At 42.6% G+C, this 25,312-nt stretch overlaps 1 protein-coding gene across 1 annotated transcript in view; it reads right to left on the reverse strand.

Annotated features, from left to right (window-relative positions):
* Positions 1-25,019, reverse strand: part of Gpm6b (glycoprotein M6B) — a 154,929-nt gene extending 129,910 nt beyond the window's left edge. The window contains exon 1 of the mRNA XM_059250248.1: positions 24,826-25,019. Coding sequence (XP_059106231.1) covers positions 24,826-24,829 — 4 coding nt within the window. The 5' untranslated portion in view covers positions 24,830-25,019. The remainder of the gene's footprint in view (positions 1-24,825) is intronic.
* Between the last annotated feature and the right edge of the window lie 293 nt (positions 25,020-25,312).

Below are 25,312 nucleotides of genomic sequence, written 5' to 3' on the forward strand. Positions count from 1 at the left end.
CCACTGGAGTCTTTAAATGTGTTCAGAGAACTGCATTTCATTTCATTTTAAGTAGCTCAAATTGGAATGGCTAATGACAGCCATGTTGCACAGACAGCAACAGAAGCCTTGGTGATGTCTGTTATTTGCACCCTTTAAAAATCATCGCTTCAACCAAATTGGAAACAGGCACTGTGAAGCTGCTTTTGCTGAAAAGCCTTGACTCACAGTGCTCACAGCATAACTAAATGCAGGATGAAAACCTGCAACCTCCCTCTGCCTTCATTTTGCACCCATTTCATTCACTTTGGGTCGTAACTCTTGCTTGATTCCGCATAGGCATGCTACTCCAGGAGAGTCCGTCTAATTGTCTTAAACCTAAAGTAGCCATGGACTTCAGAAAGAAACCTGACGTGTTCTCAGAATGGCTGGGACTGCTTAATTATTCAGATCTCCACCCCGATTCGAATTCTTTTTCTAAGTCAAAAACTCACGCCAGTATTCTGGAGACACTTACGGGCATTGTACCTCTTTATCTAGTCCACTGTCCAATGTGGCCACAGTGAAAAACTCCCTCTCTCTCTGCTTTCTATTATTATTCATTTCTTTCATTGGTATGTCCGGAGTGTGTGGTAGAGCCTAGACTTTTATCCTAAAAACTCTGGTCACAACTTGACTTCCAAATGCAGATTCTGTGTCTGTGACTGTTTAACTGCTGCTCATTGGTCCATCCCAAACTCTATTGAAAGAAAGTCCTACCAAGAAGTTTGGACAAGCTTGAGTGCCATGCTTTCTCTGGGTCCTGGCCTGGCAAGATCAGCAGAGCAGGCTGCTCTACTGAGAGCTGAAGTATTGGATTTACAAAATGGAGCGAAGTCAAGGAAGATCTCTTGCAAAGAAAAACCATTCCCATTGCGCCGTGCTCATTGATGGTGGAGTCTGTTGTCAAGGAGCTGGAAAATGTGTTGGGCTAAAGCAAATGTGAGCATTCTTCACCACTAGTCAATCACGTAGCTGACCCGAATCACTGCCCTAAGTTGTGATGTTGAAGTTACCAGCCCAACACTCTCCCCAGCCAACAAGTACACATGATGTTCAGCACTTCCTTTGTCCTATTACCCTTCTCTTTAAATAACGGAGAAGACCAACATCAAGACAGGAAATGCTGAACAGTCTGATTACAGGTTTAGTCCATAGTAAATCTAGGAGTAAATCCCCCAAATATTGCCTTCCTGCTGCCAAGCCTGACTACCTGAGTTCCATCTTCAGGATCTACAAGGTAGGAGAGAACTGACTCTTGCAAGTTGTCACATGCACTTCTGTATACCTCTCCCCACAATAAATAATGTAAAAATTGTTTAAAAGTAACTACAAAAAGCATCCATATAAAGAAGTATATACTTGGTCAAGTATATTCAGTTGGTAGAGTATTTGCCTAGCATGCATGAAGCCCTGAGTTCCATCCCCAGCACTGAATAAACTAGGCATGATGGTGCATATCTGTAATCCTAGCACTCAGGGAAGAGACAGGGCACTCTCTCTTCTCCTTTTCCCTCATCCACTCCTCTCCTACCTGTCCCCCACAACGCTCACCCCAACCAAACCAAACCAATGGTGCCATTAAATGCTATCAACTGCACTATCTCCACTAAGAGGAGATAAGAGCCCCAGAACTGGGCCAGAGTTCTTGACTTCAAACACTGACTGGTATTGATGTTTCCAAGCTATGTGGTCTCAGTCATATGGTAAGGATTACAATGTCTGATCAAGGAAAGCATTTAGAATAGTGCATACATAGTAGGGGCTCAGTCCATTATATAAATATGTGTGTCATGTATATATGATATATGTGCATATATCATATATGTATATAATGTATATATGAACAATGACTGTGTTTGTCATGAAAGCAACACACATTAGCTAGCACATACATTATCTATGTATATGGCTGACATATGCTTCTTTCATAGATGACGGGGGCAGGGGGAGCTATATGTCTCATGTGTATGCTTATGTTCTTTTTTTAACTGATACATACATGTATTCCAGTTTCTGTGAAAATCAAGTTGACTCATAACAGCAGTGTCCTTTTGTCCTGACTTCAAAACTCTTGTCAAAGCTCATTCTCCTGCATTCGAAATATGTCTGCTAATTAAGTGCATCTGCCACTTACCCATCCCCCGCAAGCGGTTGTGAAAGGCCCAGCATGAGCCTCAGCTGCTGGGGACCCACCCTCAGCAGGGGAAGGAGACACATGGGTATAGAGCAGGAAGGGCACGGTAGGCAGTAGGCTCTGAGCCTGCCCTTGGGAGGCTACGACTATAATTTTATTTTCCCAGTGACCAAGGGAGCTTGTTTAAGCCACTCAAAAGATAGAAACACAGAAATACAGACACTGTCAGTGAAAGGTTTCCATAACAGCCAGAGTGGAGCAAAGAAGCTCTCAACTGAAATGAATCTCTCTCCTATGCTGCCCCCACGTTTTTGGAATGGAAATCTAAACAGAGGAAGAAACAAACAAAAGGCAGTTGTCATTGCTTATATCCAAAGCAGGACATATTTATTTCATCAATATGAACCCAATAGTTCCACAAACTAATATTCCCTACTTTTCTGCGGTGAATGTCAAGCCTCAGCCATTTGCAAAGCAGTCCTGTACAAAAGGCAGAGCTGTCAATGCTGCCACATTAGCCGATGTACTGTCCTAAGATGGGGCCACTCCTGGGTACCTAGTCCAGGCTACTGAATGGGAAAGAATGAAGCACACTTTACTGCTTATATATATTTGAAAGGAGCATGTGGTTGTTCATAAATGTGTGCCTGTTGGAAGGAAGCTCCAGCTTAAACAGGTATTTAAGATTTAAGGGACCTCTGTGACAACAGAAGGGAGGGGCAGACTGACAAGCTCAAATGAGGTGCTGCACAGACTTGTGAAAAGTCAGTGGCTTCAGTGATGGCTTATCAGCTGAAGATTCCTGTCACACTCAAGACACAATGACTGTGTCTGTGGATTTTCAAGAAACACTCCACTAAGGTGGTTTCACTCTGTTAACATGGCAAGCACACGTGTACAGTAGTTTTTAAAAATATTACATTTGTTTTCAGTCACGTTAGTGCTTTGTTAAATAACTTGTTATTTCTCCAGACTGTGTATGATCAAGTGACATGCCCGTTAAACGAAGACTTGGTCACTGGACAGGAAGAAGTTACACAGAGAGGTTTCTTTCCTTTTCTCTCCCAGCAATCAAACTGTAGATATTTTTAAATCAACTAAGTACAGTTTGCTAATTTAACTGCAAACTTAACATAGGAATAATAACATGTAGCGTGTCTCTGTGACCCCCAAAGATACTTACCATAGGCGATAAATATATAGAAATAATTAACTGGATTGCAAGATCAGACAGTAACATCTGAGACTAGAATTCATCGAGCATTTGAATTAAGATTGGAGTCAGTTCTCTCCTCCTACCATGGTTTCTGGAGATCAGACTTAGGTGGCTAAGCTTGAACAGGAAGCACTCGTATTGTCTGAGCCACCTCACCATCGCTCTAGTTCATTTTCACAGGTCATGACATTGTCATGAGGCTTATGAAGAAGGAAGCACCAAGTAATGCTGATGTTTCATCAGGACATTTAGAGCCACTGACGTTTATGGTTGACTATCCTGTACAACTTGTGGTTTTGATCAGTCTTATCCCCAACCATCTTTATTTTCCAAATTGCATAACACTATCAATGATAATTTGCTACATTCAGAAAATGCCCTTTTGGAAAGGTCAGGATCTTCTCAGCTGCATATTTCATTTCAGCAGATTGTTCACTTGCAAAAAGAGCAGCACATGATGTAAGTAAAATGTGAAACTTGGTAATAGTCATGAAAACAGGCAACTACAATGTAAAAGAAGACAGAATTGTATATACACACATGTATGTGTTAAGTAGTATTTTATCGGCTGGGCGGTGGTGGCGCACACCTTTAATCCCAGCACTTGGGAGGCAGAGGCAGGCAGATCTTTGTGAGTTCGAGGCCAGCCTGGTCTACAGAATGAGATCCAGGAAAGGCACAAAGCTACACAGAGAAACCCTGTCCCGAAAAACCAAAAAAAATAAAATAAAATAAAATAAAAAATAAAAAAGTAGTATTTTATCACCACAGGAAATGTTTTCTTGAATATGTTTTTATTGCTTTGCATTTACTTTTATCATAACTTCTCTTCTGAGGACAGCAAGATAACTCAAAGAGCAAAGGAAGGCACTTGCTTCCAAGGCTGATAACCTGAGTTAGATCCTAGCGACTTGCATGGTAGAAAGAGAGAACTGACTTCCTAAGGTTGTCTTCTGATTTTCACTTGTGTGCCATGACATGTCCACACTCCCCAGGAAAAAATAAAAATAAACAAATCTCTCTGCTTGTAAGTGTCTGTGCCACCAGACTATTGGAGTCCACTTCGAAGGCAAGGGCTGGAGAGTATAAGGTGTAAGTGTGTAACGTACACTTAAAACTGCCCTCTAGCAATGAATGTGCACCAGGAGATCTGAGAGGCTGGCTAGGAAAGAAAACCACACCTCAAAGGATGCCTTTGATGGCATCAACACAGGTAGAAACATTAACCCAAATGGCTACTGTGGCCATCTGGAGCTTGGACCTTGGCTACAGCCTTTCTCCTCAGGTACTGCTGTAGCTGGTAGTGTAAAGACCAAGCAGTAGACCTTTGCGACAGCATTTATAGACAGGAAGATGGAGGCACAGAAAACCTCTAGTTCCTTAGGCAGATGATGTACAGTGAGGGAAACCTTCCTATTCATTGTGGTTACTTCCTTAACACTTCAAGCCCTCTAACTTCCTTATTTGGACTCACCATGTAATGACCCTTCAAGTTCAGGCAAGGGTCCACAGCCATTAACTTTTTCTTCATAAAGATTTCAAATAGTATCTTACTGCTCAGGCAGGTATCATTAAAGATGGACTGGGGTTGGGAGTAGGAAGTAAGAAGAGAGTTGGTTTGCCCTTCTGTTTGTTTGAGACAGCCTTTCCTTCTGTAGCCCAAGCCAGTCTTGAATTCCCTCTATTGACCCAGCTGGCATAGAACTCATGATGTTCCTGCCTCAGTCTCTTGAATACTGGGATTACAACCATGCATCATCATGCTTGGGGATTTTCTTCACTAGCCAATATGGAGTTTTATGATTTTTTTTTCATTGATATTTTCAAGAACAAGTACCTGCTTTCAAATATAAGTCAGTTAGAGCTGGGGATGTGGTTTGGTGGAAAGTGTTTGCCTAGCATGTATGAGTCCCTGGGTTCTATCCTCAGCACTACAAAAAAATGTCTACAAATATAAGTAAATTATCTAATGAGTAAGGTTCTATTACTTGCTGTTTCATATAAGGATGAACTTTTAAATTTTAATTAGCTAAATCTTAAAAACAAATCTACTTCTCTCTCTCTTTCTTTCTGTGTGTGTAGGGGGAGGCACAAACACCACAGCACCCATGTGGAGGTCAGAGGACAACTTGTTGATTTTCTCCTTCCATCATGTGGGTCCTGGGGTTTGAACTCAGGTCAGCAGGGTCAGTGGCAAGCACCTTTACCCACTGAGCCATCTCAATAGCCCATAGATCAACTTTTTAAAAAAATTTTTTTGCATCCCCTGGAACTGGAGTTACAGACCATTGTGAGCTGCCATGTGGGTGCTGGGAATTGAACTCTGGTCTTCTGGAAGAGCAGTCAGTGTTCTTAACAACTGAGCCATCTCTCCAGTCCATAGATCAACTTTTAATTCTAGGAAATCAAAGTACAGGCTTCCCTGTTTTTCACCATCAAAGAGAAATATTATTTTCTTATCTAATAATGTTCACGACTGGTTAATAATTGTGTATAAGTAATTAAAAATAAGACTTCTTAACAATCTGTGCAGACTTCTATGTGAAAGTACACTTCTATGTGAGGCCTTGACTGACAAGAGGCATAAATATCTTCAGAAATAATTCAACTGCATGGACATAAGCAGTTGACATTTAATAATTATTTGGAAATGATATATATAGATTGAACAATTTCAACTCAATATACAGGAAGAATGCTTTCCTCTAAATATTACCTATCATCAACTGTATACACCAACATCAAAACTCACAGAAGCATTCATTAACTCTAAGTGAAAGAAGAGGCTGAACCCAGCTACAGAATTTCCTCTGCTTGTCCACACACTGCATCCATTCAGACAGGCACTGCACACAGCTGAGCAGACAGCAGCATCTGCAGAGGACAGACACTAGGACATTAGATCTTTGCTTCGGCAAAGGAGTTGCAGCAGGGAGAGTGGCCTCCTATGCCTCTGCAGGACTGCATTTGTGAGAGCGACTCCAGGTCTACAGAGGATCCTAAAACCAGTGTCTTTTAAAGACTGATCGGAACGAACCTATGACATTATGACATCATGGACAAAGTTTTAGAGCAAGAGTAAGTGTCTGGAAGGAATCCTGGGGTCTGAGATTGAGACTATGGCTTCTATCCCCCCTTTTATAGCATGTTGGACAATTAGGCCACATTTGAATGAACCATATGAAAAAGCCATGCTTATATATATATATTTAAAGGCCCAAATATTGTGTAATTCATACTCCTCAACCTAGCAGCTGTTGGAAAGTCAGGGCAACCTGATACTTAAACCAGCCGTTATACTGTTCATTAGCAGCTCTCAAAATATAAAAAGGTTAAACCTATTGCTTCAAATTAAATGATGAATGAAAAAATAATTGGTTTGCTTCAGCATTCCATCCTCTCTTTTTGTTGTTGTAACATTAATTATGTGAGTGTTGGCTAGAAAAGTTAAATAACACATAAACAGAACATTTAGGGCACAAAGGCTTTTCTGAAGCTCATACAGTGCAGTTTTGTATACGCTATCATGATTTGCAGTCCCCCCCCCCCATTTTTTTTGTTGGTTTTTTGAGACAGGGTTTCTCTGTGTAGCTTTGCGCCTTTCCTGGAACTCACTTTGGAGACCAGGCTGGCCTTGAACTCACAGAGATCCGCCTGGCTCTGCCTCCCGAGTGCTGGGATTAAAGGCGTGCGCCACCACCGCCCGGCCCCCCCTTTTTTTAATAATAAAGAATGCTGTGTTGATGGGCATGGTGGCACATGCCTATAAACTCAGCACTCGGGAGGCAGAAACAGGAAGATCACCTAGGAGCTCAAGTCTAGCCTAGTCTAACATAGCTGCTGCTAGGCCACTCAGGGATATATAAGCAAACTCTGTCTCAAAAACAGCCACAGTTGCATGTTCATAGTAAGAGTCCTGTGAGTACCAAGAGAGTTATCCTGAGGAGGTTGGCATTGTTACTAGTAAAGAATGATACTTGGGACTACATCTGCTTCTGAGTGGGATTTGTCTAGAAAGATGCAGTTACTTCGGCATAAGCTTTTCCCCCCTCCCTTCCTCCCTCCCTTCCTTCCGTTCTTTCTTTCTTTTCTTTTTTTTTTTTTAAAGAGTTTTCTAGCAGTCCATACTGGCCTTGAAGTCCCTAAGCAGCTGAGGATGACCTTGAACTTCCAGTCCTTCACTGTCAGGTGTGTTTCACCAAGCCCATGTTTATGAGGTTCTTGAGATCAGTCCCAAGTTTCATGCACGCTAGGTGAGAGCTCTGCAGACAAAGCTATGTCCCTGGCCTGCTTTCTCTTTTTAATATGTCATTTGCCATGTTCAAACTGTAGTTTGATTGCAAAGAAGTAATTCTTTTGTGTCTACACAAATCCCTGAGAGTTAAAATAAGACGGTAAAAAAATAAAAATAAGCTAATTTTCACATCTAAATTTAGACTTCAGTTACACTTATTTCTGTCCTTGTTTATTGGTGCTATGGACAGAAGTTAGGGTCTTGAGCATGCTGAACCCATACTTCCCCACTCAACCACACCCTGAGTCTATATTTCCATTGTATTTATTTATCCATTTGTTTATACAGTGCTGGGGGTTGAACCCAGGACCTTATATACACTAGGCAAGTGCTCTACCATTAAGGAACACCCTTAGGCTACATTTCAATTTGATTTACTTTGTTATTTATTTATTTTTGTTTTGCAGTGTCGGAGAGAGATTCCAAGGCCACCAGTAACTCTGTATACCCACAGCCCTTGACTTCAATTTTAAATTGTAAAACATTAACATTATGAATCAACCCAATGACAAAAGAGATTATAAAAGAAGCGAACCCTGAGAATGGGTTCTTATGGCTACGGCCATTAAGCCTGCTGAAATCTGAACATGACTAGGTGTGTAAGTGAAGGGCCACAGATGGGCACAAAAAGCAGTCACAAGTTTGGTTTGGGTCTTCACTGACCATGAGACAGTAACAGCACTCTTTTTAAAGAGGCAGGTGGATCTCTGAGTGTGAGGCCAGCCTGGTCTACACAGTGAGTTCCAGGACAGCCAGGGCTACACAGAGAAAGCCTCCCCTACCCATAATAAAACGAAATAAAAATTAAAAGATCACATTCCCAAAGTTATCCTTTAGGAAAATTACATTTATGGTTTCTGTTGCCCTTGAAATAAATAAATAAGAGTTTGAGGCCTTGTTGAAGAATACAAATATTTCTATGAAGTGATGGGTAGCAGCCACACACGTAATCTCATTTGACGGCTGAATAAGCTGCTTTCTGAAATAAATCAAGCCCGTGCTACAGGCCAACTGCTGGCCTCCTCTTCCCAGGGTTCGCAGTTATGTAAAATATTCCGGGAGAAGTGTTCCATTAAATTACTTAGGGAAACTAGGTAATCTTGAATCGACCATAAAATTTTCTCTTTTTTTTTTTCACAAGTAACATCACTGAATTTGGAAGTAACACTTAAACATTGCTAAGATATAATGGAAAATTGCCTCTCCCCCCCCCCCCCATTTCTCTTCCAACTGGGAACTACTGATTCTCCTGCCTCCATCTACCAAGTGCTGAGACTGCAGGCATGTGTTACCACTCTCAGCTTTTTTGGCTGTTTGATTTTGGGGTTGTTGTTGTTGTTTCGAGACAGCATCATGCTATGTGGCCCAGGCTGGCCTCATACACACAGTGATCCTCCTGCATCTGCTTCTCAAGTTAAAAAAATTATCTATTATATGAGAGGCCATGTATGGAGGTCAGAAGACAACTTTATGGAGTTGGTTCTTTTACCTTTAAGTGGGTTCTGGGTGATTAAACTCAGGGTGCCAGGCTTGGGTGGCAAGCACTTTTATCCGCGGAACCATCTTGCTGGCCCCATGAGTTATTATTATTTAGAAGATTACTTATGCTGCTTTTTCTAAGTAGTGTTATTTCCACAAAGAACGTAGAACTCCTGGCCGTACTGATATAGAATGAGAATCCAAATCAGCTTTTCTACCAAGAAGGAACTCTGGTGGGCAGTGGAGAATATCCTGCAACTGTAGCTGCTGGTTTTACAATTTCTCCAGGAGCTCATGAGTTTGGAACCACACTTTAAATGCTAAAGTGTTGTTTCCACATAATGATAGAATGGATCTTGTTTAGGACCCCAAAGACCCTGAAGATGGGCCTCAAATTCCAGTCTTTCTGCACAATACAAGGAAGAAGGAAAGGGCTTAAGTTGGATGTAGAAGATTTCCTTCTATTGAAGATGGTTGTACACCAAGGGAGACTATGAAATTTTAACATGGCTCCATTAAAAATAATTTCAAAAGCTGGGAGTAGTGGCACATGCCTTTAAACTCAGTACTCAGGAGGCCGAGACAGACATATTTCTGTAAGTTTGAGGTCAGTCTGTTCTACTACGTGAGTTCCCTGTCTCCAAACAAAACCAAAAACAACAACAAAAAACAACTTTCAAAGCTAGGCATGGTAGTACACATGTGTAATACCAGCATTTAGGAGGTGAAAGCAGAAGATCAAGAGTTCAAGACCAGGGGCTGGAGAGATGACTCAGTGGTTAAGAGTACTGGCTGCTCTTCCTGAGTTCAATTCCCAGCAACCACATGGCAGCTCACAACTGTCTGTAACTCCAGTTCCAGGGGATCTGATACTTTTCACGTAGGCATGCAGACCAAACACAAATGTACATTAAAAATAAAAATTTAAAAAAAGAGTTCTCCCCATCTTCCTGCTCCTGCCCCCCATCTCCCCACTCTGCCTTTGCTCGCCACCGTGGACTCCAGCCCTCTGCAACTGTAAACCCAAATAAACTCTTTCTTCTATGAGTTGCCTTGGTTGTGGTATCTTATCACAGCCACAAAAAAGTAAGTAACATCTAGAAAAGCTGCATAGATGCACTTGCACAGGACTCGATGATTTCCTTTCTACAGATCTACCTGGGAGGCACACTGCCAGTGTATGATTAGACGTGTGCATCATTTGCAATAGCAAAAATCTGGAAGTGATTCAAATGACCACCAATGAACTAACTGTATAAATGATAGAGTTTTAGACAGAGCAGTTACAAGAAAATGAGGACTAGGTCTGTGCACTAATGAGGTGGAGATCTGGGATTTTGTACCTAGTGCAAAAAATAAAATAAATGTTTATTTAAAAAAAAAGAGTTCAAGATCAGACGTAGCTGTATATCAAGCTCCAGGACAGCCTGGGCTAAATGAGGCTATCTGTAAAAAACAAAACAAAAAAAAAACCCAAACAAATAAAACCCAGAAGCAGTGAGAGTGTCGCACAGCTATCGTATATAGCTCTTACCAACAGGCTAGTATGTGGTAACTCAGAATCAACTTTCCCGTATTGACAATTTACTCATTTAGTTGACTAAGTTTGTCCATTATCTGGATTTTCTAAAGTTACAAGTGTATAGAAGGGAACCATGGGCATGACATTCCATGGAATTAGATTTGACCTTATTTGATTTACTTTTTAAAAAGCTACAGATACTATGAGGGACCTTAAAATAATTGTAAGAGGATGTGAAATCAGTATTGGGAGGTGTAACGAAGGTCAAATGTGTACAAATGGGAAGACTCAAAATCACTGAAGATGCGATCAGCACACTGGTCAGTACATTTACTGCAACTCCACTCAAAATCCTACTCAGGGATGTTTGTGGAACATGAAAAGCTAATTCTCAAAGCAAAGACCAAGAATAACTCAGTGAAGAAGAGCTAAAATAAGAAACTTCTGTGAGATTGCCAGGCTTATTTTAAATGGATATAATCAAGGCTGTTTATATTACCACAGAGCCACATTCTCACACACACACACACACACACACACACACACACACACACACACACGTAATATATATGCATAAAATATAAAACCAGCACAAAAAGGATGAATTACACACTATGTGTGGTTTCTATACAGATTTATATAAAATAACACACTTCAGCCTAACTCTATACCAAAAAACAAAAAAATTCTGATGGAGAAAAAGGACTAAAGGGTTGGGGAGTGCTTGATGTACAAGCATTAGTGAAAAGTTTCCGTATCCCAATATTGAGTTTCTCCACCGATGCAATAGATCAGATCAGGCCGAATTAAAAGTCTAGGTTTAATGAGCAAAGCACCCCTAGGTGATTCTCAGGGGAAGAGAGCAGGAGAGAAATCACATGGCAGTTCTAGGGACCATGTCTTAAATACCCTGTAGGCGTGGTCTTGAACATCTCTCGAGGAGGAGCCAATTGATCCTTGGTGGGCTTTCTGAGAGGCGGGGTCTGGAATTGGAGAGTAGGGTCAGAGTAGAAATTCCCAACAAATAGGACCTGAGTTCAAATTCTCAGCAGACACATAATAAGCTGGCAGAAGTTCGTGGGCTGGAGAGACGGCTTAGTTGTTAAGAGTACTTGCTGTTCTTACAGAGGACTTGGGATCATTTTCCTGCATCCATGTGGTGGCTCTTTCTGTAACTCTAGTTCCAGGAGATACAACCCCCTCTTCTGACTTCTGTGTGCAGCTGGCTCATATGTAGTTCACGTACATACATATTGGCACTCACACAGACACATAAAAGTAAATAAAATCTTAAAAAAACTAGGTTTGTTATGGACATCTAGAACTCTGATGCTGAGGTAAGGAGGGGTGGGCTAGAGATAAGGCGATTGCCTTGGCTTGCTGGCTACCAGCCCAATCCCCCTTCCCAATAAAAACCAAACCAAACCAAAAACCAAGCCAAACTTGAGTGAGCTCCAAATTCATGAAAGATCTTGTCTCAGGGAATAAGTGATAGATGTCTCCTCTATCTCTGTGTGCCCATGCACACATCAGTACACATAAGCACACACACACACACACACACACACACACACACACACACACACACACGCAACAGAGACAAATAAAGACTGAAAAATTCAAAGTATAATTTGGTTAAACCTTTAAAAGAAATAACAAAGGAAAAGAAAACCAGTTCTCCTCACCTTATGGACAAAACTGATTTTTCTTTCCTTCTTTCTTTTTCTTTTTTCTTTCTTTCTTTTTTTTTGTTTTGGTTTTTTGAGACAAGGTTTCTCTGTGTAGCTTTGTGCCTTTCCTGGAACTCACTCTGTAGCCCAGGTGGGACTCGAACACACAGAGATCCTCCTGCCTCTGCCTCCCAAGTGCTGGGATTAAAGGTGTGCGCCACCACCACGCAGCTAAGATTGATTTTTAAGTGAGTCGAAGATAAAAAGCACAGATGATAAAGTAGTAAAAGGAAACATTGATCATTGGGGCTTTCTGACAATTTGAAAACTCAGTACAATGTGACACGTTTGGCAAAGTTAAAGGTGGGTAACATACAGGAAAAACTCACGCTAGCCACATCTTTTCTAAAGATTAGGACCCAAAACATAGATGAAAACGAACAAGGACATAAATGGAAGACAAAACCCAAGTAGCCAAGAACCTAGCCTACACTTTCAACCTCTCTAAGGGAAATTCAACATAAAAATCACGAAATACCATTTCATACCTACCAGACTTTTAAAAACTAAACCGTATAATTAAACCAAAGCTGAAGACACTCAGAAGCTAAAATTCTTACATGCTCCTGGTGGGAGAATATCTGAGAGTCGTCACTGAGAAAGCTATAATAACATGATAGAATTTGGGACAATAAAGTATCCATTGTGCTGACGGTGTCTTTACTGTGGTCAAGAAGATAAAACTTCTCACTGAGGGAAGACAGGCAGGTTATAGCTGTGTATGTCCAAATAACACATGAAGAAGTAGTTTGTCAAAGACAATTCTGTATCTATTTGTATATTTTCAGGATGACAATCAGAAATCATCACAGTCCTTCGGAACTTTTTCCAACCTTGCACTCTATTTACCATCAGTTTCTGAAGAATTATGGTTGATTTAGAGACATCCTGAAACTCCATCTTATTCAGGAAACTCATTGGAGAGAGGCCCTGGCATCTATTACAGCCTTATATCCTGAAGCCAGAAAGCATCCATATTGATCATTTCCTGAATGATCTAAGCTAACAGTGGCAGTTTCCTCTCCATGCGTTGTAGCTCCTCAGCCTGTACTTTCCCTCTCCAAAGTGCACATGGGGATAGACTATTTTCCTAATCTCTTCAGTGCCATCCTGTTTTTCCATGCAAACAGCCCATCTCTCTTCAAGTATTTTTCCAAGTTCTCTCATGGCTGCTGTGGTGAGGTTTTACTCATAAAATAGGAGGTACAAACCCACGTTTTATACCCTTTCTACTAAATTTCTATAGACAAAGGCTTTTCATAAATGCTTCTAACCATAGTGATTTAGAAACATGCCTGTCTTCCAGACAGAAAATATCCCTGGGTTTTAAAATAACAGTTAATATTGAGCAAAAGCTGTCAGCATTTATACTCTATGATTCAATTAATATAAAATGTAAAACTATACTGCTGAAAATTAGTAATTACCCTTAGTGGGGATGACAGAAAGGCCCCTTGAGAGAAGCTTCTGAGGGGTTCCCAATAATTCTCCTCTTCCTCCTCCTCCTCCTCCTCCTCCTCCTCCTCCTCCTCCACCACCACCACCACCATCACCTTCTCCTCCTCCTTCTTCCTCTTCTCCTCTTTCCTTTCTTCTTCCTCCTCCTCCTTTTCCTCCTCTTTCTACTTCCCTTTCTTGAAAACTATGTAGCTCTGGCTGTCCTGGAACTCACCATGTAGACCACCAGGCTGGCCTCAAACCCACAGAGATCCTTTTGCCCCTGCCTCTAAAGAGCTGAGATTAAAAAGTCCACCACCATGCTTGGCTTTTTTTTTCAGTGGTATGGACAGAACCCATGGCCTCACACATGCTGGGCAAGCACTCAGTCACAGAGAAATATGCCCAGGCCCATGTTCTGCACTTGTAAAAATATATTGAACTTGTACACTTATGATCTGCCCACTTTTCGTGGCTATCTTATGCCAACAAATTTCAAATGAGTTTGAATATCCATGCCTCTTATAAAACATCTAACAGGATTTATGACAAGCCTTCATTATGTAATAGGGCTCCAAAGAGTTTTCAGTAATCCAGTACAGTAGCTTTGCGAAATGGCCGTAATTCACACTGGAGAATCAGCCCTTTAATGCTCTGGATTCTATTTTACTTACTATGGAAACTGTCAGAGCATGCCAAGAGAGAAAATGAAGGGGGCAATATGAAATAAGGGGCTGCATCAAATAAAGTTATCAGAAGTGCATGCATTACTTTGCTAATTATGCCTCTATTCTTTGCTCACTGTGTGAAGGAACAGATGTCTGAATTCAAGCTCCCATTTGAAAACCCACCATTGAAACAGTCTTTTAAGGGAGAGGTTGTAAAAGTTACACGTCTCCACCTAAAACAGTAACCTGGTGCACATAAATAAAATAAAATAAAATAACAGAATTTCTAAACTCCTTCCAATCTTCACTTCTGGTGTACCTTCTGTTTTTTTGTTTGTTTGTTTGTTTGTTTGTTTTTTGTTTTTTTTTTTTAAACATCTTTTGCAACTGCGATCAGATCTCTGGGGAAACAATGACTTATAGTTTCCACCGGGGTGGGTTAAGACTGGAGAGTAGGAAGATCCAGTAGCTATAGGAGAAGGATCTCTGAGCAACAACGGGGAAGTCAGTCTTGTATCCAACTCTTGAACTTGGAAAACATAGTGAAGACACAGCCATGCGCCCTAAGGACAGCCGGTAGGAAGGCGGCCTTAAAGCCTTAAGCTGGCTAGATTTGATTCTAGCTAAGGGGATGAAGTCTAAATTTGGAAAGGCCATTGTGGTAATTAAGGATGTGATTAGCTCCTTCATGTCTTTCCACTTACTGGAAACAAGGAAGGATAATGTCAACAACTTTAGTAAGCAAAACAAACTTCAGAGATAGAGCCCTTTGAGTAAGAAAGTGCACTATGCATTAGACAAAGTAACCAAGGTAAAACAGGCATCTCGTTCCAGGAGAGGTGGGAGGACAGGGTGTTGCAATATTGAGATGATTTATAGTGCCATTTTACTTCAAGGAAGGCGTGGGTCACATGGTATGCCATGCTCCCCATTATAGTATAATCCTGTCTGGTAATGTTAGAAAAGGATGAAAACAAAATACAACTTTCTTAAGCTAGGGGGAAAGCGAGCATTCATCCTGGAAAGAGGGGACCTTTTTAACCAGAGGTCCCCTGATTTGCAGATGTGCTTAACCAAGTCCTCAATGAGGCCATGACTCTGACTTTTTTTGATACTGTGATGCACAAAGGTTTTCAGCAGCCACCTCCTTTTTGGAGATAGGATTACATGTAGTCCAGGCTGGCCTCAAATTTTTTATGTAGCCAAGGATGACTTTGAACTTCTGATCTTCCTGCCTCTACCTCCCAAGTGCTGTGATTATATGCATGTGCTATTGGCATTAGGTACTGAGGACTGAACCTAGGGCTTCCTGCACATGAGAAATACACCCTACCAACTGAGCTACTTCTCCACTTCCCTTTTACTCTTAAACCGTTCTCAGTATGGCCCCGTCCCCAGCCCCTAGTCCACCAAGGTTATCTGACAATATCTGGGGACATTTGGTTGTTATAAATAGGGAATATTCAGATAGGGATGCTGCTAAGCATTCTGAAATGCACCAGTGGGAATGGGGCACAAGAGGGCAATGATGGGTGAATATGATCAAATCACATATACACATGTGAACATGCCATAATGAAGCCCATTATTATATAGAATTAACATATGCCAATTTTTAAAAAGCTGAAAAGACAAAAAGTGAAGGAGAGGGGACAGGAAGCTCCTAGGCAGCCAAGCCCATAGAGTTTCTGTGATGTTAGTGTACCAAGAGAGGGCATGGAAGCTCCTCGTGTCTCCTCCCATACTTTACCCTATGTACCTCTCCATCTGTATGCTCTAGAAAATCCTTTATGATGAATCAGCAGACATTTTAAAAAATAACAATAACCAAATAAATAGACAGGGATGGTATTCTATTTCAAAATCACGAGTCACCTCTAAGTTACTCCTTATCTCTCTGCAACCCAGGAAGCTCACACTTTGTTCTGTGTGCTTGAAAGGGAGGCAATAATAGATTTGCAAGATTCTATGTGCCCATTTATAATAAACTAAAATGTATCACTCCCGCCTGGCTCTTTGTCAGCCCACCAAATCTTTTTTTCCTTATTTGAATTTTCTATTACATTTATTTATCATGTTTGTATGTACGTGTGCACGCTGTGCTGTGTGTGCAGAGGTCAGATGACACTTGAGGTAGTCGGTCCTCAAAACTCTAGCATGTGGGTCCTGGAGAGTAAACTCGGATTGCCAGGCTTGGTGGCAAGTGCCTTCATCTGCTAAGCCATCTCACCCCAAATCTTGCTTTCTATTCTCCCCGACACCTACTCCTTGTATGTCCAGGTACTTTCTTTAGGATACCACGACACACCTTGCTCACACCTACCTCTCCTGCATGGGAGCCCCATTCTTTCCATCCTCCCTCTCAGCACACCTTCAATGCGAGCTTCCCCTACACCCTTCAGAGAAGAGATGGGGTTTCAGTCTTCAAAACTCTGTCTATACTTTTATTTGCAATTTTACAACCAGATCGAAAGCCCTCTATGTTAGTGGGGCTTTTTCTAGCTTTGTTTTGTTTTAATTTGGGGGATACTGGGGGTGGAGTCCAGTGCCTTGTACATGGTAGGAAAGCCTTTGCCATTGAGCTATTTCCCAAGCTAACCCCCTCCGTGTGTGTGTGTGTGTGTGTGTGTGTGTGTGTGTGTGTGTGTGTGTGAGAGAGAGAGAGAGAGAGAGAGAGAGAGAGAGAGAGAGAGAGAGAGAGAGAGAGAGAGAGAGATATGTTCACTGTGTAGGTGCACATGTATGTGCAGGTGCATGTGTGTGTGTATAGGTGGAGGCCAGAGGATACCATGGTGTCATTCTTCAAGCACTGTGTACTGTCCATTTTGGTTTTTGAGACAGTGATTCGGCCAGGCTGGTTGGCCAGCAAGGCCCAGGAATCTACCCGTTTCTACCTTCCCAGCCTTGGGATCATGCCCAGCTTTTTGACGTGGGTTCTGGATATTGAACTCAGGTCTTCATACTTGCAGGGCAGACACTTTATTGATTGAGCTATCTCTCCATTCTCTTTCCGCATTAAAGTAACACCAACTTTATTTTGAGGGAAGATCTCATTAAGTTGTCCTGGCTGGCCTTAAACTGCCTGTGTAGCCTGGATGGTCCTTCAAATGCAATCTTCCTGCCTCTGCCTCCACTTGGCCAAGTAGCTGGGATTACAGGTTTGCATTACCATGTCCAGTTTTAATGGGCATCTTTTCAGTCCCTTCAGGAGCCTTCAGCTGTCACTTGCCTGCTTAAACTCCCTTCATGATTCTCTATGGCTAACAGAGTAATGATTGATTTCTTCTCAAGCATGACACTGAACAGTCTGGCCTCAGATCTCCTCACTCCTCCACATCTGACCATTCTCATTTCCTTAAGGTACCCACAAAACAAGCTCTGTCATGGCTCCTGCCTTTCTTTCCTTATCTGTTTACAGGCCCTGAATGTTCTGTCTCAGACAGCTCCTTCAATGTTCGTTTTCTTTTTCCCTATAGGACCTTGTCCATCGGCTCTTGTAAAATAGCTGGGTATCGGAGGACAGCGCCTATGCTTGTCCATTTTTTGCTTCAAGACATAGCACAAGTCCTCGGTGTACCTGAGCAGGACCCCCCATTCCTTTAATAGTCTTCCAGTTGGGGTATGGTACTAACCAGGAAGGCAGAGGCTTGCAGTCCATTCTGCACATCTTATTGCGAGGCACTGTGGTAAAGCTGGTTTAATCCTAACACTGTTGAGAATGGAAAAATGAAACTTTGGGTGACTTTTAATTCTCAAGGCAATGAGAGATTTCACTGAAACAAAGTAGCTCTCCTCTAACTTTCCTGAACTTCAAAAACTGGACAAGAAGAAATTATTTTTCACCAGAGAGAAGAAAATCTAATATCAGGAGAAAAGCTAAAGGTAAAAAACAGTAACAATAACAACAACAACAACAACAACGGAGGAACATTCAAACTACTGTGTAAATTGTTTTTGTGTCTAGATATGTCTGAAGTAATGGAATTACTTTGAAGGTGATTTCCAATGCTAAAAGTCTGTCACTCCATGAAATGCTGTGATACAAATATTAGTTTTATTAAACTGTGATGTTATTTGTGCTATTTAATCAAGTATGGTTTATCATAGTTTATAATGATTTTGCATACCTTAAAATCCACATATTTCTATTATAGGTATACCTTAATAAGATGCATCTTATATGATAAATTACATATTTTTTCCAACAGATATGTCTGGAGCTCCTACAATATGCTGATCATTCAAATGAACACTGGGCAGCCACAATGCATGGAATAACCTCTGCTTTTGAAACAGTTGGTTATTTGAACTACGAGGGAGGCATATTACTAATAAATATACCAATATGTGAGACCATGATCAATTGTGTTATGATGACTATGGCCCCAAAATATAATAGAAGTGCTCTTACCAACATCATTCGCCCAACATACCCCACTCACTTCATTGCCTTGTATGATGGTTAATACTGTCATCTTGACAAGATTTTGACTCACCTACAAGGCAAGCACACCCCCGCCCCCCGCCCAGGCATACCTGTAAGGAATAGCTAGATTAAGTTAGTCAAGGTGGGAAGACCCACCTTACCTGTGAGTGCATCATTCCATAAAAATGAAAGTGAGCTGAGTATCATTCTGTCTCCTGTGGCTGGAATGTGACCAGCAGCTTCAAACTCCTGTTGCCATGGGTTCTTTACCATATGGATTGCACCTTCAAACTATGAGCCAAATAAACTCTTCCTCAAGTTGCTTTTGTCAGGGCATTTTATCACAGCATCAAGACCAAGTAACTAAAACACTTTTCATCCTCTTTTCTCTTTCTAAACCATACTTACTACTGTCCACAAAGCTGGGGTTCTAGAATCTTCTCCCGAGCATAAGTATTACTTCTCTCATCAGTTTGTGTACTTAAGAAGAGTCCTTTGTCTTTGTCTCAAAAGGTATTCATAACAGTTATATTTGTTATCATAATTATGCAAATTAATTCAATATTGCATAAACTAACGAAATATGAGCCCCCAAAGGAAGTTTTCTTTCTTTTCAAACCGGATCCATTGCTTTGCAAAGTCTTATCCAAAATGAGTCACTTGGAAAATAGTTGCCAAAATAATTAATGGCAATAAACTGTTTGGGGGGAGTAGGGTGGGTAATGTGAAAGGATTCTGCGCACAAACTGCATATGAGCACCTTTGTGTCTCATTTTCCTTTAAAAGTACCTCAAACTGGTCATTAGAAGCCACTGATCGGCTATGATTCATATATGGAAAACTTCAAGGAATCCCAATTCCAATCAGGATTTCTTGGTCAAAGAAAGGCCTTGACTCAACAACAAAACTTCAGCCGATTAATGTTTAAAGATAACTAAAACATTTAGGACATAGACATGGCACTTTATAGGATTTGCCACTTTGACATTTTTCAATAAAGCATCCAACTGCTTGATTCCGGATGTCACTGTCCTCTAAAAAGCCCCCAGGGAGGCTGAGTGGTTTGGCCAACAGCTACTGCTAGAGCAAAAATACAGTAAAGAATCAATTACTTCTTGTTTGTCACAAACAGTCCTCAGTGGACTTGGTCTGAGGCTTACTCAGAATTTCAGTCTGTTTTGAAAAGAGCCTCTCTGAGGCCCCGGGTGGGCTCCTTACTAGACATTTAGTTTCAGAAGGAGGCTGCCTAGCACATGCTGGGACCATATCCTGCCCAGTTATGCATCAGGACACCACTCTTTTGTCTCCAATTGCATCTGAATTCCTGAGCCAACTTCCAGAACTAAATGTTGTAATGGAGGGATCTTCAGGGTGCTGCTTCCTTTTGGGGCACAGCCTGGGTGTCGGGTCAGGAAAAGCTCTGTAAAGACAAGAGGGCAGACACCAAAGCTGGAAGTGTTAAAGAAGGCATCCTTTGGGATCCCTCCACCCATTGCCTTGGAGAACAGCCACCATCCTGTAGGCGGGCACATGGAAGATGCCAGCATTTTACCCAACTACAAATGAGGTCTGGCTGCTGCCTTGACAGAACCAAACAGTGTTTAAACAATTAGGGAGCTGTTTGCTCCTGTTTTTCAAGCATAACATTACTCTCTTATGTTTGTCCCCTAAATTACACACTTGTAGATTGTAAGGATTTAAGGAAGTCATTTTATAGATTGTTTTCCCTAGTAAACTGAGGTTGAAGAGGTGAGAATGATGTATCTTGATCATACCGTATTGAGGGTAAGCTGGGGGCATGGACCAGGTCCCTAACTTTCTCAGGCTTTTTTCTATTTTCTGGCTTTGGACTACCAGCAGCAGAAGCAGCAGTGCTGGTGTGACTTTTAGAAATGTCACCAAGGCTGTTCCCAGGCTGATTGAATCAGGGCACTTGTCTTTTACCAAGATCCCCAGATGATTTGTGATACACCATTATTAAATTTAAAAAAGTGTGTGTGTGTGTGTGTGTGTGTGTGTGTGTGGTGTGTGTGTGTGTGTGTGTGTGTGTGTGTGTGAGAGAGAGAGAGAGAGAGAGAGAGAGAGAGAGAGAGAGAGAGAGAGAGAGAGAACCCACTTGCCAGTGATATGCATGTGAAAGCCAAGGACGACTTTCCAGAGTGGGTTGTCTCCATCTTGTTGAGGTAACTTCTTTCTTGTTGTTTCTGCCTTGCTGTGCATTCTAGTCTAGCTAGTTCCTGAGCTTCCGGGCAATTCTTTCTCTACCTCCCATCTCAAACTAGAAGTTCTGGGTTTACAGATGGACACCACCAAATCCATTTTTTGTGGGGTCCAGGGATTAAATTTAGATCATTAGAATTTTATGGCAAGCTCTTTTATCAGCCCAGCAGAGCCATCTCAGTGGCCTTGGATTTTCTTGTAAATTTCATCTACTGTTTGTGTATGTCTGTGTGTGCATGTACAGGTCGGAGGACAGCTTTTGGGAATCAGTTCTCTTCTTCAACTTATGTTGGCCAGCTTGTACAGTAAGCACTTTTACAAGCTGAATCATCACACTGGCCCTTTCGTATTCTTTTTTTTTTTTTTTGAGACAGGGTCTGATGTAGCCCAGGCTGGCCTCAAACTACCTATATAGCCAGAGATGACAGTGAACCCCCAAATCCTCCAGCCTCCATCTCCTAAGTGCTGAGGTTTACAGCTGTGAGCTACCATGCCACCATATATAACTTAAACGATTTTTTAAGGAAACGGTGAAATAATTTTATTTCATAATCATAAAAACATTCCTGTCAACTAGGTGTAGAGGTCTTTGATCCCAGCTATTCCAGAAGCAGAGGCAGGAGGATCAGTTGAACCCATGAGTTTGAAACAGTCTAGGCAACATAGTGAGAACCTGTCTTAAACTAAAACACATTCCCTTATTGTAAAATGGGTCAAATAATTATTTACATCCATGTTTTGTGACATCAGATCACTTCACATACCCTTAAAGTCATAGACAGCTAATGAAAGAATGTCAGCATTTCTCTCTATACATATATATGGCTCATTGTCTTCTGAGAATTTATGGCATTGAATTTGTTTAGTTACTATGTCTTCAAGCCTATGAGCAGAAAAGCAAAATCAAAATTGTGTTGGCCAAATGGGTTCCCATCAGATACAACAGAGTAATACTGGTAGGGAGAAGACACATTGTGCTATGTAGAACCAACCCTTTAGCGGGAGAAATAATTAGTCTCAGCATACTTATTTAGCTGGTGTACTCTATCTATATAAACAGTCCACCAACTCTTTTCATTGTGCCAAATATTCCAAGTTACTGAATAGTCCAATACAGTTCAAACATTAATTGGCTCATTCCATTTACACAAAACATCGGGAAGAGCTAAATCCATAGAGATAGTGGTTGCTACGGTTGGAGGGAGGAGAGAATGAGGAGTGACTGCTAATGGGCACAGGTTTGTTTGGGGGTGAAGACAGGGGCAATAGTTACACAACTCTGTATCAAAACCTGCTGGTTTGTATGCTTCAAATGTGTGAATTGTATGTGAATGGTAGCTAAAACAGGGCAGAAAAGAAAATCAATTGACTGAGCAATAAAAACTCATTTTCTCTGAAGATGCACCAAAAGATAGAATTATATGTCTGGTCACTGTTCTTTATCTTGTTTTTTTTTTTTTTTCTAGTTCTTCTTTGAAAGTGTCTTCTTTCTTCTTATTCTTGTTTTTAAATAGCTTAAAGTGCAAACCCAAAGAGGCTTTTATTTCTACAAATTTCATCTGTTTTACCAGTGATGTAACTGATGTTAGGTTAAGAAGTGATGTGTGTGTAAGAATCAACAGAATGGGCCAGTGGTCAGAAATTTCCCGGCATTAACTCATTTGAATTAGCGCATTCACAAGGGCACATTCAGTAATTAACAACATCTGGAAAAATAAAGCCAGTTCATGGCCCTGTAGTGTATTTACTGGGAACTTAAAGGAAGTCAGTATGTTTCCTTTCTGGCATGAAGGGAACTTGCTTTTTCACGTAAACTACAAAACGAAAACCAAGGCTACTGCCAGAAGCAATGAAGTATGCACAAATTAACATAAATTGGCAACTGCAGTGTAGAACCAATAATTGTCCGAGGCACAAAGTACTTCCTTGAGAGCAGGCTTTTGGCTTGGATATTTGTTTCATGAGAACTGCAGCTCCCTTCCACGCCCACTTAAAAACAAAGCCCACCCCCAATAAAGAGCAGCGTACTTCAAAGCCCACTGTGCAGAAGGTGCTCCTGTGCTCATTCTGTGCTCAAGTTCAACATCTGAATCTCAATGTCTAGAGTTCAAACACCAGAAAGAACTTCATTTCAGCAGAGCTTGTGTTTTCCTCGATCCTGCAGGGCTGTGAAACTGCGATGATCTTGGACAGCAATGTTTGCTAAAGCAGCTACAAGCTGCACCACTGTCCTCCTCTGACTTTTGTGTATGAAACCTCATTTAAAGGGGAGACTGAGTGGATGGTTACTGTTCCCAAGAGGACACTGAAATAAGTAAGACCCAGAGTTACATGCCACTCAGTTCTCCTCTTTCGAGAAGAAGCTTATCCTAGCTTTCATCTAACTTTTTGGGATGAATTTTTTTCTTTCATATTTTGATCATTACATATTTTAAAATTGTTTAAATATAAAGTTATTTCAGATTTCTTTTATGTGTCCTCCTTACTATCTCTTCCCCAAAATTTAATCAGTTAAAAAAGAAAATCACTTCCCCGCCCCCACACACTCAGAGGAGGGAGTTGTAGTGGCAAGAGCTGAGGGCTTGCTTGTGACTCCCAAGCCCTGGCTGTTAACCTTCAGTGGTTAAGCCCACTGCTTTCCACATTGGAACACTTCCGAGGATCCCTTCTTAGTCCTCGTGGCGCTGTGGCTGGAGCTGTCATTAGAGAACGATAAGGAAGCAGAGAGGAAACCCTTTCTCAGACAGAGCTCTAAGAGCAGCGGCACAAGGCTTATTTCCAAGGAGCTCTTGAGTTTCCCTCCCCATGGTGCCGGTTTAAGGACGTGTTGCTGACGGCAGCGTTTCGGGGTGTTAGGAAGTGACAGAAAGGATTCTCCTGCCGCCTAACACCCACCTCCGGGCAGGTGAAAGATTCTCACTTCCCTGAGCAGAGTCTTTCGCTGTTGATAGTCGTTCCCCAATTGCACTGGAACCCACTTCTCACCGGCTCCACCTGCTCAGGGGTCCCACTTAGGCAGTTGGAAGTGGGGACAAAGAGAGACTCACCATATGTCCCATCCTGTGCCCTCCCATCCCCTTCCACTTCGCTAGTTTCAAAGGTCTGGGTTTCGAGAAAGGAGCTTTCTTGGAAGATCCTGGCTTTAGGGGGCGGGGGGTACAGATGTTTCCTTGGGCTTCAGGAGAATTGGAGGACCGCAGAGCGACACAAGATTGGACTCAGGGCTGGGAACTCGGGTGACAGGGAGATCGTCCCAGGAAATGGGCAAGAAGCCACTCTCTACCAACCCCTTGAAATAAAGCAGGAGCCCGCAGTCCGGGACGCGCTGCCCGACACCCACACCCACCCCCCGCCTCGCCACCCCTCGCGGGGCCCAGCTCTCTAGCTCCCGCGCTTGGCACGCGCCAGGGTACAGTGTGGGTGCAGCTAGAGTGGGGACGTCCCCGCGGATGGGGCAAGGAGGAGCACCTGGGCGTTGCGGACACCTGCGCGGTGCCCCTCCCACCTCCAACCTCCGTTCCCCTCCCGCACCGGTCTGGACTGGGTCACCCAGGTGGCTCAAGTAGCGCCACCTGAGCTGGGGGTAGGGCGGGGCGCGCCCCTCTGCGAGGCAGGGACGAGAGGCCGTGGCCGTGGTGGTGGCCGTGCCGGTGGCATGGGGCCAGCGCGATCACTTACCCATGGTTGGAGACTGGCGGGAGGGGTGCGGGCTCCGGGTGATTGGGCTCCCCGGGGACGCACGAGAGCCGGTGGCACAAGTTTGCAGGTCTGGCGGGCACGTGCGCGGGGCCGGGCTCCGGGCTGGCTGCGCTGGGCTGAGCTGGGCTGGCCGCTTGGCTCTTCGCTCCTGGCCGGGGTGGGAGCGCCGCGCAGCTCCGCCTGCACTGGGGGCCGGCCGTGCCGAGAGGGGCCCTGACGTCAGCGCCGGGGGCTTTGTGCACCCGGAGCGAGGGCCAGGCTGGGGGCAGTGGCCGCGCCCGCGCTGTTGCCAAGCCCGCAGCTTTCACTGCGACCCTGGAGCTAGGGGCATGGAAACCTGAGAAGCAAGAGGGGGGAAATGCAGAAAGAGGGGAGCGGGATTCTAGTATCTTGGGGGCGTGAATCTACGCTCCAGATGAAAACTAGTACAATTAAGAGGGAGGGGGTGGGGGATTGAGGTCTTAGC

This window comes from Peromyscus eremicus, chromosome X (assembly GCF_949786415.1).
Source record: "Peromyscus eremicus chromosome X, PerEre_H2_v1, whole genome shotgun sequence".
Classification (NCBI taxonomy): domain Eukaryota; kingdom Metazoa; phylum Chordata; class Mammalia; order Rodentia; family Cricetidae; genus Peromyscus; species Peromyscus eremicus.